We start from the raw sequence: 13362 nt of genomic DNA, 5'->3' as shown, positions 1-13362 counted from the left end.
AAAGATGATTTTTAGTTTTTATTCTAAATAGGGTCCAACAAGCCCAAATACCAAAGAAAAAAAACAAACAAACATGTAAACAAACAGTTTGGGCCTTAAGAGATTAATGAAAAAAACTACTGTTTTAAATGTGTCCACTGGATGTCACAAAAGCAATTCTGATAGGCAAGCAAGTTGTACACAGTGGCTGCGGCTCCTCCCCCTTGACCCAAATGAAAGGTAAAACCTGCAGTTTAAAGTCTACTGCTTCGAGTTTGGCACCCTCATTTTCCCAAAATGTCTCTAAAAAGAGAATGTGAACTCTTAAGAGTTCAACTCAACACACTTGAAAAGTTTTTACTTCCGTTTGTTTTGTTTGTTGAGTTTGCACAAGATTAATACGAGGACATGACAAATGAAGTATTTGATACCTAAAAGAGTTTTTTATTTATTTATTTGTTTATTATTTATTTGTTGTCTATCCATCCATCTTCTTCCGCTTATCCGAGGTCGGGTCGTGGGGGCAACAGCCTAAGCAGGGAAACCCAGACTTCCCTCTCCCCAGCCACTTCGTGTAGCTCTTCCCGGGGGATCCCGAGGCGTTCCCAGGCCAGCCGGGAGACATAGTCTTCCCAACGTGTCCTGGGTCTTTCTCGTGGTCTCCTACCGGTTGGACGTGCCCTAAACACCTCCCTAGGGAGGCGTTCGGGTGACATCCTGACCAGATGCACGAACCACCTCATCTGGCTCCTCTCGATGTGAAGGAGCAGCGGCTTTACTTTGAGTTCCTCCCGGATGGCAGAGCTTCTCACCCTATCTCTAAGGGAGAGCCCCGCCACACGGCGGAGGAAACTCATTTCGGCCGCTTGTACCCGTGATCTTATCCTTTCGGTCATGACCCAAAGCTCATGACCATAGGTGAGGAGGGGAACGTAGATCGACCGGTAAATTGAGAGCTTTGCCTTCCGGTTCAGCTCCTTCTTCACCACAACGGACCGGTACAACGTCCGCATTACGCATCACCGATCCGCCTGTCGATCTCACGATCCACTCTTCCCTCACTCGTGAACAAGACTCCGAGGTACTTGAACTCCTCCACTTGGGGCAGGGTCTCCTCCCCAACCCGGAGATGGCATTCCACCCTTTTCCGGGCGAGAACCATTGACTCGGACATGGAGGTACTGATTGTCATTCCGGTCGCTTCACACTTGGCTGCAAACCGATCCAGTGGGAGCTGAAGATCCCGGTCAGATGAAGCCATCAGGACCACATCATCTGCAAAAAGCAGAGACCTAATCCTGCGGTCACCAAACCAGAACCCCTCAACGCCTTGACTGCGCCTAGAAATTCTGTCCATAAAAGTTATGAACAGAATCGGTGACAAAGGACAGCCTTGGCGGAGTCCAACCCTCACTGGAAATGTGTTCGACTTACTGCCGGCAATTTATTTGTAGTTATTTATTTAATATGTATTTATTTATTTTTGATTTACCTCAATCCAAGATAGGCTGTGACTTACAGTTTTAATGGCTTTTGGCTCTGAGACAAAGTCTAAGTTGAATTTTTGAAACTCCACCAATTATTTTCCTCAGAATTTCCAACTAACTTGAAATGTTTCGTCTTGAGGATGGTTTGTGATATGTACATTTTCCGAATGTGTTTGCTCTATTTTGGGCCAAAGTAGAACAAAGAAAACAATCTGAAATTGTCTTTTTTTTTAAAGTAATTATGCCATGATTTTACCAGCTTTTAGGCCCCTGAGCTAAAATGAGTTACTTTGACGCACCTGATCTGAGGGTTCCATCTTCAAATAACCCTCCCTCTCCATCTTGACAGATGCTGGGACATCAATGAGGACTCGCTCTATTGGTGGATCATCAAGGGCCCGATCATTGTTTCCATTGTGGTAAATATTCCTCATTGTGTTACACCTGCGTACGACACCACTGGTCGTTGTCATGCAGATGATTTGTTTATCTTTTTTCTATTCTCCCGATGAATAATTTCCGTGCATAAAAGTCAGTTACACACTCTGCTGCACATATTGTTGCTGCCAGCTGCCACACATCCTCCTCCTCCTTTTTATTTATGCATAGGTCAATTTCATGCTGTTTGTCAACATCGTCAGGATTCTGATACAGAAGCTCAGCCCTCGTCTGATCCAGTTCAACAACTCCTCACAATACAGGTGATTGCTTCCCTGTTTTTTTTTTGTGTTTTTTTAATGGTAAATGAATTGGATGGCTTATCGCTACTGTTGTAGCCTTCCCCTTGCGCTATACCGGCCCCCCAGACAATTTTATTTCTCTAAATGTGATCCCCCTGAGTCAAAATAATTGTCCAAGCTGGGTTAAGGGGGTTCGGGTAGGTGTGGAAAGGGCAGGGGGGCTTAATTACTTTCTGGAAGAATTGTGGTTCCATTTAAATACTCCAAGAAGGGCTGCCAAGTTCTGTACAACCGGAGCCGGTGGCAAAAATCAAATTTTATATAGTCAAGATGTCCCTGAGGCAGTTATTGTACTTAAATAAAATAAGGTGCCAGCAAGCAGAGGTGGGTAGTAACGCGCTACATTTACTCCGTTACATTTACTTGAGTAACTTTTGGGAGAAATTGTACTTCAACAAGTAGTTTTTATGCAACATACTTTTACTTGAGTATATTTATAGAGAAGAAACGCTACTTTTACTCCGTTCCATTTATCTACATTCAGCTCGCTACTTTTTTTTAATCGATCTATTAATGTTTGTTTTGGTTAATGACAGAGCTTCATGGTAGAATCTACGCAAGCCTGCGTTTCACCAATCACATGCAGTCACTGGTGACGTTAGACCAATCAAACAGAGCCAGGCGGTCACATGACCCGACTAAAACAAGTTGAAAAACGTATTGGGGTGTTACCATTTAGTGGTTAATTGTACGGAATAAGTACTGTACTGCGCAATCTAATAATAAAAGTTTCAACCAATCAATCAAAAGTGTAAAGGAAAAAATAAACTTTTTATTTCAACCGTACTTCCCGTCAAAACCCTAAAGACTGATCGCACAGTTCCTGTCTTCACAAAAAAAGTGCCGCTCCATCGCGCCTGTGATAACAAAATAAGAGTCTCCGAAAGCCAGCGCAAACAAGCTAGCAAGCTACGGAGTTTGCCGCCAATGTATTTCTTGTAAAGTGTATAAAAACGAATATGGAAGCTGAACAAATAAGATGCCAAAAACCAACGACTTTCATGTGGTATTAGACAGAAAAGAGGAACTTTTTTTCTCCTCCATTTGAAAATACTGTCTGATTCCAATTAATACAAGTCATCAGAATCAGGTAATACACCAAGTTATATTCTTGTCTTCATGAAAGATAGGAATCTATATGTTAAACATGCATGTATATTCATTAAAACACCTTCAACATGTGAACAAAAACGTCAAAATAAATAAATATGAATTATATACTGTATATATAAATGTATATATATATATATACATATATATATAAATGTATATATATATATGATATGTGTGTGTATAAATGATATGTGTGTGTATGTGTATGTATATATGAGGTAGATCACCTCGACTTGGTCATTTACTAAGTAATTGATAAACGTTGAAAAACTTATTGAGGTGTTACCATTTAGTGGTCAATTGTACGGAATATGTACTGTACTGTGCAATCTACTAATACAAGTTTCAATCAATCAATCAAATCAATGAATGCCTACTGAGCCTATGGTGCTGTTAAGTTATTGTGGGTCAATGTGCCATTTTTTTAAATTTTATTTTAATGTACTATTATTTAATATATATTATTGTTTTAGTTGCTTAAGATATATTCCTGGCTCTGAATTTGCTCATTGCTATTTTTATGTTTCTGTGCATTATTTGTTGCCGTAATCAGGTTACTCATCAGTTGCTCAGTACTTGAGTAGTTTTTTCACAACATACTTTTTACTTTTACTCAAGTAAATATTTGGGTGACTACTCCTTACTTTTACTTGAGTAATACATCTCTAAAGTAACAGTACTCTTACTTGAGTAAAATTTCTGGCTACTCTACCCACCTCTGCCAGCAAGGTTATAAAAGCCAACACACAACGTTTCGCAAATGGGAGATCAGGCATTGTGGGTTGAGGGTAACCAAAGAGAGCAAAGCAGGGATCAGAGCTTAGATCTATATAGAGCACTGTAGTAAGTGTATCATAGATCTGACCTCAGAAGCTATTACGTGCTGGAAACGACCAACACGTACACTATATTCCCAAAAGTAATTGGCCACCCATCCAAATGATGAAAATCAGGTGTCCTAATCACTTAGCCCGGTGTATAAAATCAAGCACTTTGGCATGGAGACTGTTTCTACAAACATTTGTGAAAGAATGGGCCGCTCTCAGTGATTTCCAGCGTGGAACTGTCATAGGATGCCACTATGCAACAAATCCAGTTGTGAAATTTCCTCGCTCCTAAATATTCGAAAGTCAACTTTATTATAAGAAAAGTGAACAGTTTGGGAACAACAGCAACTCAGCCACCAAGTGATAGGCCACGTAAACTGACTGAGAGGGGTCAGCGGATGCTGAAGCTCATAGTCCAAAGAGGTCACCGACTTTCTGCACAGTCAATTGCTACAGAGCTCCAAACTTCATGTGACCTTACAATTAGCCCACGTGCAGTACGCAGAGAGCTTCATGGAATGGGTTTCCATGGCCGTGCAGCTGCGTCTAAGCCATACATCATCAAGTACAATGCAAAGTGTAGGATGCAGTGGTGTAAAGCACGTTGCCACTGGACTCTAGAGCCTTCTCTGGACTGATGAATCACGCTTTTAATGAATGAAATAAGTTTGTTTTGGTCATATAATCCACCATCAACCATTTTGTGTGATCAGTATAACAGTACAGATTATACATATTTAACAATCATACACTTTTACACACAAAAAGAATGACCGAAAAAGGAATAGGCTGATGCCAAAGCTTATATTTGCCTATCCTAAACCTTCAATGAAACTAAGATTAAAAGTTCAAGTTAAAGTACCAATGATTGTCACACACATACTAGATGTGGCGAAATTATTCTCTACATTTGACCCATCACCCTTGGTCACCCCCTGGGAGGTGAGGGGAGCAGTGGGCAGCAGCGGTGCCGCGCCCTGGAATCATTTATGGTGATTCGGCTGAGTCATACCAAAGACTATAAAAATAGGACCAATTACCTACCTGCTTGGCACTCAGCATTAAGGGTTGGAATTGGGGGTTAAATCATTACCTGGAACATCAATGTTCAAAAAAATCAATGGCCATTTCCATCTGGTAATCTGATGGACGAGTCTGGATTTGGGGGTTGCCAGGAGAACTATACATTTCAGACTACATTGTGCTAACTGTGAAATTTGGTGGAGGAGGAAATATGGTGTGGGGCTGTTTTTTTTAGGAGTTGGGCTTTTCACCTTAGTTCCAGTAAAAGGAACTTTGAATGCTCCAGGATACCAATACATTTTGGACAATTCCATAGGATGGCACTTCAAGTTCATATGCGAGTAGAGGCAGGTGGACAAATACTTTTGGCAATATAGTTTATGAAGGCGACTGCTTGCACCTGTTTTGTTGTTTACAGCAGGGCAATTTTTCTCCGGTTAAGCGTTCGTACGATGCACTCTGACAAGATCCTTGCTCTGCAATAAATTTTGTCCTGCGGAAATGGAGGATGAACGCACCCGCTTTAGAATCTGATCCCATTGGTCGTCTGACATTGCTACTTCTATCTCCTCTTCCCATTTCTCTTTCAAATGAGTAAGCCGGTTGGCGTTAAGGGAGCCAATTATATTGTAGAATGGATAAATGTGGCGTTTCTGAGCATTATCCGGGGAAGACAAGGGGTTGATTGAAGACCCGGGCGGGTAATTGGGGTAGTGGGGCTAAGTTGCCTGACATGGAGGAAACAATAAAAAGTGAGGGTGAGGCAAATCAGCTCTGATGGACAGCTCCGCAAAATTTGTAAAAAAGGTTGTCTCTCCTCTGCATTTGACCCATCCCCTTGTTCACCCCCTGAGAGGTGAAGGGAGCAGTGAGCAGCAGCGGTGGCCGTGCCCGGGAATCATTTTGGCGATTAAACCCCCAATTTTGCCAATTAAAAAGAGCAGAAGAAAGTCATGTCGGGCTTACTTTTGTCGACAAGTGGGCGGAAATTCCCCTTAAAAAAAAGGTCCTGTAAGGAGGCTGTGATAAATATACAACCCAAGTCCCTAAACCCCTTCCGAGGCAACTCTAAATGCAAAGAAGAACACCGGCATCCCTCGTGGCAGGTGGCTAATGGGAAGACGCTCGCTTTTATTGAAATTTAATTTGCAGCCGAAATATCTGCCAAATTGAAGTGCAATATCCTAAATGAATGGAGTGGAAGAGGATGGGTTTGACACAAAGTAACAAGTCGTCAGTTAGACTGACAACTTACAGCTAATATTCCTATTAATACCTTCAAATTGTCTATCCTCCCCAAAGCCAGATAACCAACGGTTCAAGAGCCAGATCAAACCGGATGGTTCAGAGGGGGCATGTCTGACTGGTCCCTCGACAAAGCACCAAGGAGGGTGATCTTATGCCAACTGTGAGGATATTTCTGTTAAAGAATCATAGAGTAGTCTGATCCATGCAACAAAGACACAGCCAAAACCGAATCGAGATATTCCCACTCGACCCTATCAAAGGCTCTTTCAAATTTTCTTGTATCCATCCATCCATCCATTTTCTACCGCTTATTCCCTTTTGGAGTCACGGGGGCGCTGCCGCCTATCTCAGCTACAATCGGGTGGAAGGCGGCGTACACCCTGGACAAGTTGCCACCTCATCACAGGGCCAACACAGACAGACAACATTCACACTCACATTCACACACTAGGGCCAATTTTTAGTGTCGCCAATCAACCTATCCCCAGGTGCATGTCTTTGGAAGTGGGAGGAAGCCGGAGTACCCGGAGGGAACCCACGCAGTATATTTGGATGGAATCTTTACCCTTCTGAAGAAGACTGCAGATGACAGTCGAAACATGTTTCTATCTAAATCAGGGGTGCCCACACTTTTTCTGCAGGCGAGCTACTTTTCAATTGACCAACTCGAGGGGATCTACCTCATTTATATATATCATTTATATTTATTTATTTATGAAAGAGACATTTTTGTAAACAAGTTAAATGTGTTTAATGATAATACAAACATGTGTAACACATATAGATGTCTTTCTTTCACGAAGACAAGAATATAAGTTGGTGTATTACCTGATTCTGATGACTTGCATTGATTGGAATCAGACAGTAATGATGATAACGCCCACATTTTCAAATGGAGGAGAAAAAAAGTTGTCCTTTCTGTACAACACCACATGAAAGTGGTTGGTTTTTGGCATCTAATTCATCCAGCTTCCATACACTTTACAAGAAAAACATTGGCGGCAAATTCCGTAGCTTGCTTGATTGACATTCACGGCACCCGAGGGTTTTGTGAGATGACGCTGGCTGCTGCCAGTTCATTATTATGAAAAAATGACAGAGAGGAAGGCGAGAAACACTTTTTATTTCAACAGACTCTCGCGCCGTACCTTCCGTCAAAACTCTAAAGGCCGACTGCACATTTCCTATCTTCACAATAAAAGCCCTGCTTCATGCTGCCTGCGCTAACAAAATAAGAGTCTCAGAAAGCTGGCGTGCACAAGTGATGTGCATGCCAGCTTTCTGAGGGATCGCTTGTGCACGCCAGTTTTCCGAGACTCTGTATTTAGTTAGCGCAGGCAGCATGAAGCAGGGCTTTTATTGTGAAGATAGGAAATGTGCAGTCGGCCTTTAGAGTTTTGACGGAAGGTACGGCGCGAGAGTCTGTTGAAATAAAAAGTGTTTCTCGCCTTCCTCTCGGTCATATTTTCATAATAATGATCTTGCAGCAGCCAGCGTCATCTCACAAGACCCTCCGGTACCGTGAATGTCATTTAAGTGACGTCTTGGTGAAGATTGATGATCACTCATTTTTAGGTCTATTTTTTTTTAAAAGCCTGGCTGGAGATCGACTGACACACCCCCCGCGGTCGACTGGTAGCTCGCGATCGACGCAATGGGCACCCCTGATCTAAATATACCGAAAATATTGTCGGATAACAAGAACATTTGAAAGAGTATATGAATAAAAAGACATAAGGAACCTCCATCCATCCATCCATTTTCTACCGCTTGTCCCTTTCTGGGTGGCGGGGGGCGCTGCCGCCTATCTCAGCTACGATCGGGCGGAAGGCGGGGTACACCCTGGACAAGTCGCCACCTCATCGCAGGGCCAACACAGATAGACAGACAACATTCACACTCACATTCACACACTAGGGCCAATTTTTAGTGTTGCCAATCAACCTATCCCCAGGTGCATGTCTTTGGAAGTGGGAGGAAGCCGGAGTACCCGGAGGGAACCCACGCAGTCACATGGAGAACATGCAAACTTCACACAGTAAGATACCAAGCCCGGGATTAAACTCGGGACCTTCGTATTGCGAGGCAGACGTACTAACCCCTGGGCCACCGTGCTGCCCCGCATAATGAAACTTTTTGAGCAAAATATCAAAAGGCCTATCAAATCCCTTTTCTTCTTCTAGTGAGATTACGACCTCGCCTCGTGTTAAATGACGAGTTCCGTCCAGCCATAGACCATACTTGCCGACCTTGATCTTGAGTTCCTCTTGCACAATTAGATGCAAACATGGGATAAAGTGTACATTCCTTTAACTTTCTGTCCGTAAAATATACCTTTTTCATAGCATAATGATAAGAATATAGTAACAGCATTTCATGATTACCGTACAATCCATAAATTAAAATTCTCAGGCAGCACGGTGGAGGAGAGGTTAGTGCGTCTGCCTCACAATACAAAGGTCCTGAGTTCAATCCCGGGCTCGGGATCTTTCTGTGCAGAGTTTGCATGTTCTCCCCGTGACTGCGTGGGTTCCCTCCGGGTACTCCGGCTTCCTCCCACCTCCAATAGGATAGTATAGGTTGATTGGCAACACTAAATTGTGTGTGAATGTGAGTGTGAATGTTGTCTGTCTATCTGTGTTGGCCCTGCGCTGAGCTGGCGACTTGTCCAGGGTGTACCCCGCCTTCCACCCGAATGCAGCTGAGATAGACTCCAGCGACCCCCCGCAACTCTGAAAGAGACAAGCGGTAGAAAAATGGATGGATGGATGAATGGAAATGAACATTCTTGATAAATGACAGTAGAATAAGCACACATCTGATTGAGGAGTCCTAGTGTAACAACCTGAAATGTACACGTTATCTACGATGTTTGAGTTGTCCGACTTTTTGTGTGGCCATAAAGGCATTAGTGGCTAGGTGGCATGAGTGTGTGTGTTGGTGCAGGTGAGAGCGAGCAAGCGGGTGCTGTTGATATGATAGATGTCAAAGAGTGTAAGCCTGGTTTGTACATGCAGCATACAATGACCAGTTTTGCTCGATGTAAGTTTTTTACTAATGTTTGTGATGTGGTTACGGCCAAATATGAACAGTTTTGCTAAATAAAGTGCATCCAGCCATCTATTTTCTGCCGCTTGTCCCTTTCGGTGTCGCGGGGGCTGCTGGAGCCTATCAAGCAATCGAAGGAATTCCCGTCCTCTTTAAAAAAAAGCGTCTTGACAGTCAAAGACGTTACAATAATTGAACAGTGTTGGCGATCATTGTTATCTGTTCTGGCCGCTTGTCATCACCTGTCACTCAGAGTTGCATTGCAAAATCGCACAGAATAAGTAATGTGATTATTTTGTTTAAAGTTCAGATGGAATTTAATTTAGTGCGCGTATGGATAGATGGTACTTTATTGATTCCTTCAGGAGCGTTCCCTCAGGAAAATTGAAATTCCAGCAGCAGTGTAAAGAGTTGAGATATAAGTTAAAAACTAAATAATAAATAATGGGAATATATGTTATTGTTTTGCATCCCCTGTCATCCTAGAACCCCCATACCTCCGTGCAGTGTTTTTCAACCTTTTTAGAGCCAAGGCACAGTTTTTTCATTGGAAAAAAAAACGGAGGCACACCACCTGCAGAAATCATAAAAAAAATTAAACTCAGTAGCCAATATTGACAGTAAAACGTTGTTGGATATGAATTTAAACCATAACCAAGCGTGCATCACTATAGCTCTTGTCTCAAAGTAGGTGTACTGTCACCACCTGTCATATCACGCCGTGGCTTATTTTGCGATTTTTGGTGTTTTCCTGTGTGTAGTGTTTTAGTTCTTGTCTTGCGCTCCTATTTTTGCTGACTATTCCTGTTTTGTTGGTATTTTCCTGTCGCATTTTCATGTCTTCTTTTGAGCGCTATTCCCCGCACCTGCTTTTGTTTTAGCTTATCAACAATATTTAAATTGCTGTTATCCTTCTTTGTGGGGACATTGATGATTTTCATGTCATGTACGAATGTACTTTGTGGACGCCATCTGCTCCACGCATAGTAAGTCTTTGCTATCGTCCAGCATTCTGTGTTTGTTCAGTCTTAATTTCGTTCTGCATAGCCATCCTAAGGATCAAAGCCTTTTCTCAGCGGCACTTACCACCACAAAAAGGCATTTGTATGTAATGTTTGAGCAAGATTGGTTGAAAAATGTCTTTGCAGAGTAAGAATAACTGCTTGCTACTAATTGTCCATAACTTATTGGCCGTTTGTCTAAAGGTGATACAATATTTAATGATATCTGGAGTCCTTATATGCAATTTCAGCACAAACTATAAGAGGCGTCATAAATCAGTCTTGGGGAAAAAATGAGCAGGCCTCGAATTTTTTATTTTTTAAGGTCAAGGCAAGTGTTGCCTTAAGGGAGGGTTCATATATTTTACAGCACCAAGGCGAACATTTTATTTCGAGGCAGGGGCTCCAAAGCTTTTTGTCATTTCATGATACCTTTATTACTATTTTTACATTTTGATAGAGGTAGGTATTTTTTTTTTTTTTTATCATTATGATTTTTTGGGGGGAAGTTTTGTACGTTTATATGTACAAGTAGATAATATATCGGGACAGATCCATTAAGAGTTTGAACATAAATAATGCTCAGTAGAAGCATTTAAGTCTCACCTTAAAACTCATTTGTATACTCTAGCCTTTAAATAGACTCCCTTTTTAGACCAGTTGATCTGCCGTTTCTTTTCTTTTTCTTCTATGTCCCACTCTCCCTTGTGGAGGGGGTCCGGTCCGATCCGGTGGCCATGTACTGCTCGCCTGTGTATCGGCTGGGGACATCTCTGCGCTGCTGATCCGCCTCCGCTTGGGATGGTTTCCTGCTGGCTCCGCTGTGAACGGGACTCTCGCTGCTGTGTTGGATCCGCTTTGGACTGGACTCTCGCGACTGTGTTGGATCCATTATGGATTGAACTTTCACAGTATCATGTTAGACCCGCTCGACATCCATTGCTTTCCTCCTCTCTAAGGTTCTCATAGTCATCATTGTCACCGACGTCCCACTGGGTGTGAGTTTTCCTTGCCCTTATGTGGGCCTACCGAGGATGTCGTGGTGGTCTGTGCAGCCCTTTGAGACACTAGTGATTTAGGGCTATATAAGTAAACATTGATTGATTGATTGATAAATATGTCATATAGGAATTAACTATACACAATAACACATTAGCAAAATGCTGCGTCACATAATTGTTTTTTGAAGTAAAACCTTTGTGACCTGAAAAAAAACACAAGTAATGTATAAAATCCTTGTGTTTACTTTTTGATATTAAAATAAAACACGAAGCAGTTTCGCTAATGAAGATGAAGTCTAATGAACAAGCTTTGTTCTTCTCTTGGTTCAATACAACAGTTTGGCCCAAAAAAAAATACAGAAAAGTGACACCTCTCACATCGAATAAACAATCTCCACTGCCTCCATTCAGTTCAATGAGACGACAAAACATTTGAGCTAGTATTGATGTTATTTGAACACTTGTACAGTTTGCAGTTAAGTAAAGGACGAGTGAACATCCCAGTACACAAACTAAAGACTTTATAAACAAGTTGTGACAACGTTGCCGACACATTGCCTGCTGCAAAACAAACCGTCTTCTCCTTCGCTTTATACTTTTAGTGTGGGGACAAGTGAGTCTGTCTCCAATATTGTCCACACCTGTCTCCATCTAAACACAGCAGTGCGCTCTTAAACGCACGGGGGGAAGTGAGGGAAAATGACGTTTGGCGCTTGGCTCTGTTTACTCCGAGGGTAAATCTCCCGAGCAAAGTCTGTGTAGTTAGTCCGCCATGATTATTACGCCAAATGACGCTAGTGCGCATGCCCCTGACTTTGTGTTGCTGAAAATGCATGAATAAATGACTTTTTTTTTGGTAATTAAAAAATTTGAATTTTTCGTGAATTTTATCACAAATTATCTTTATAACAATCAATCAATCAATGTTTTCTTATATAGCCCTAAATCACTAGTGTCTCAAAGGGCTGCACAAACCACTACGACATCCTCGGTAGGCCCACATAAGGGCAAGGAAAACTCACACCCAGTGGGACATCGGTGACAATGATGACTATGAGAACCTTGGAGAGGAGGAAAGCAATGGATGTCGAGCGGGTCTAACATGATACTGTGAAAGTTCAATCTATAATGGATCCAACACAGTCACGAGAGTCTAGTCCAAAGCGGATCCAACACAGCAGCGAGAGTCCCGTTCACAGCGGAGCCAGCAGGAAACCATCCCAAGCGGAGGCGGATCAGCAGCGCAGAGATGTCCCCAGCCGATACACAGGCAAGCAGTACATGGCCACCGGACCGGACCAGACCCCTTCCACAAGGGAGAGTGGGACATAGAAGAAAAAGAAAAGAAACGGCAGATCAACTGGTCTAAAAAGGGAGTCTATTTAAAGGCTAGAGTATACAAATGAGTTTTAAGGTGAGACTTAAATGCTTCTACTGAGGTGGCATCTCGAACTGTTACCGGGAGGGCATTCCAGAGTACTGGAGCCCGAAATGAAAACGCTCTATAGCCCGCAGACTTTTTTTGGGCTTTGGGAATCACTAATAAGCCGGAGTCCTTTGAACGCAGATTTCTTGCCAGGACATATGGTACAATACAATCGGCAAGATAGGATGGAGCTAGACCGTGTAGTATTTTATACGTAAGTAGTAAAACCTTAAAGTCACATCTTAAGTGCACAGGAAGCCAGTGCAGGTGAGCCAGTACAGGTGTAATGTGATCAAACTTTCTTGTTCTTGTCAAAAGTCTAGCAGCCGCATTTTGTACCAACTGTAATCTTTTAATGCTAGACATGGGCAGACCCGAAAATAATACGTTACAGTAATCGAGACGAGACGTAACAAACGCATGGATAATGATCTCAGCGTCTTTAGTGGACAGAATGGAGCGAATTTTA

The 13362-nt window shown here is 42.4% G+C and overlaps 1 protein-coding gene across 2 annotated transcripts in view; it reads left to right on the top strand.

The window, feature by feature from the left end:
• Nucleotides 1–13362, top strand: part of ghrhrl (growth hormone releasing hormone receptor, like) — a 67416-nt gene that overhangs the window by 40206 nt on the left and 13848 nt on the right. For both annotated transcript variants that reach the window (XM_061888324.1, XM_061888323.1), the window contains exons 9-10: nucleotides 1816–1885; nucleotides 2076–2167. In XM_061888324.1, coding sequence (XP_061744308.1) covers nucleotides 1816–1885; nucleotides 2076–2167 — 162 coding nt within the window. The remainder of the gene's footprint in view (nucleotides 1–1815; nucleotides 1886–2075; nucleotides 2168–13362) is intronic.

Source organism: Nerophis ophidion, linkage group LG26 (genome assembly GCF_033978795.1).
Source record: "Nerophis ophidion isolate RoL-2023_Sa linkage group LG26, RoL_Noph_v1.0, whole genome shotgun sequence".
Taxonomy (NCBI): Eukaryota; Metazoa; Chordata; class Actinopteri; order Syngnathiformes; family Syngnathidae; genus Nerophis; species Nerophis ophidion.
Note: the sequence above shows the minus strand (reverse complement) of the source record. Positions and strands in the feature narration are given on the sequence as shown.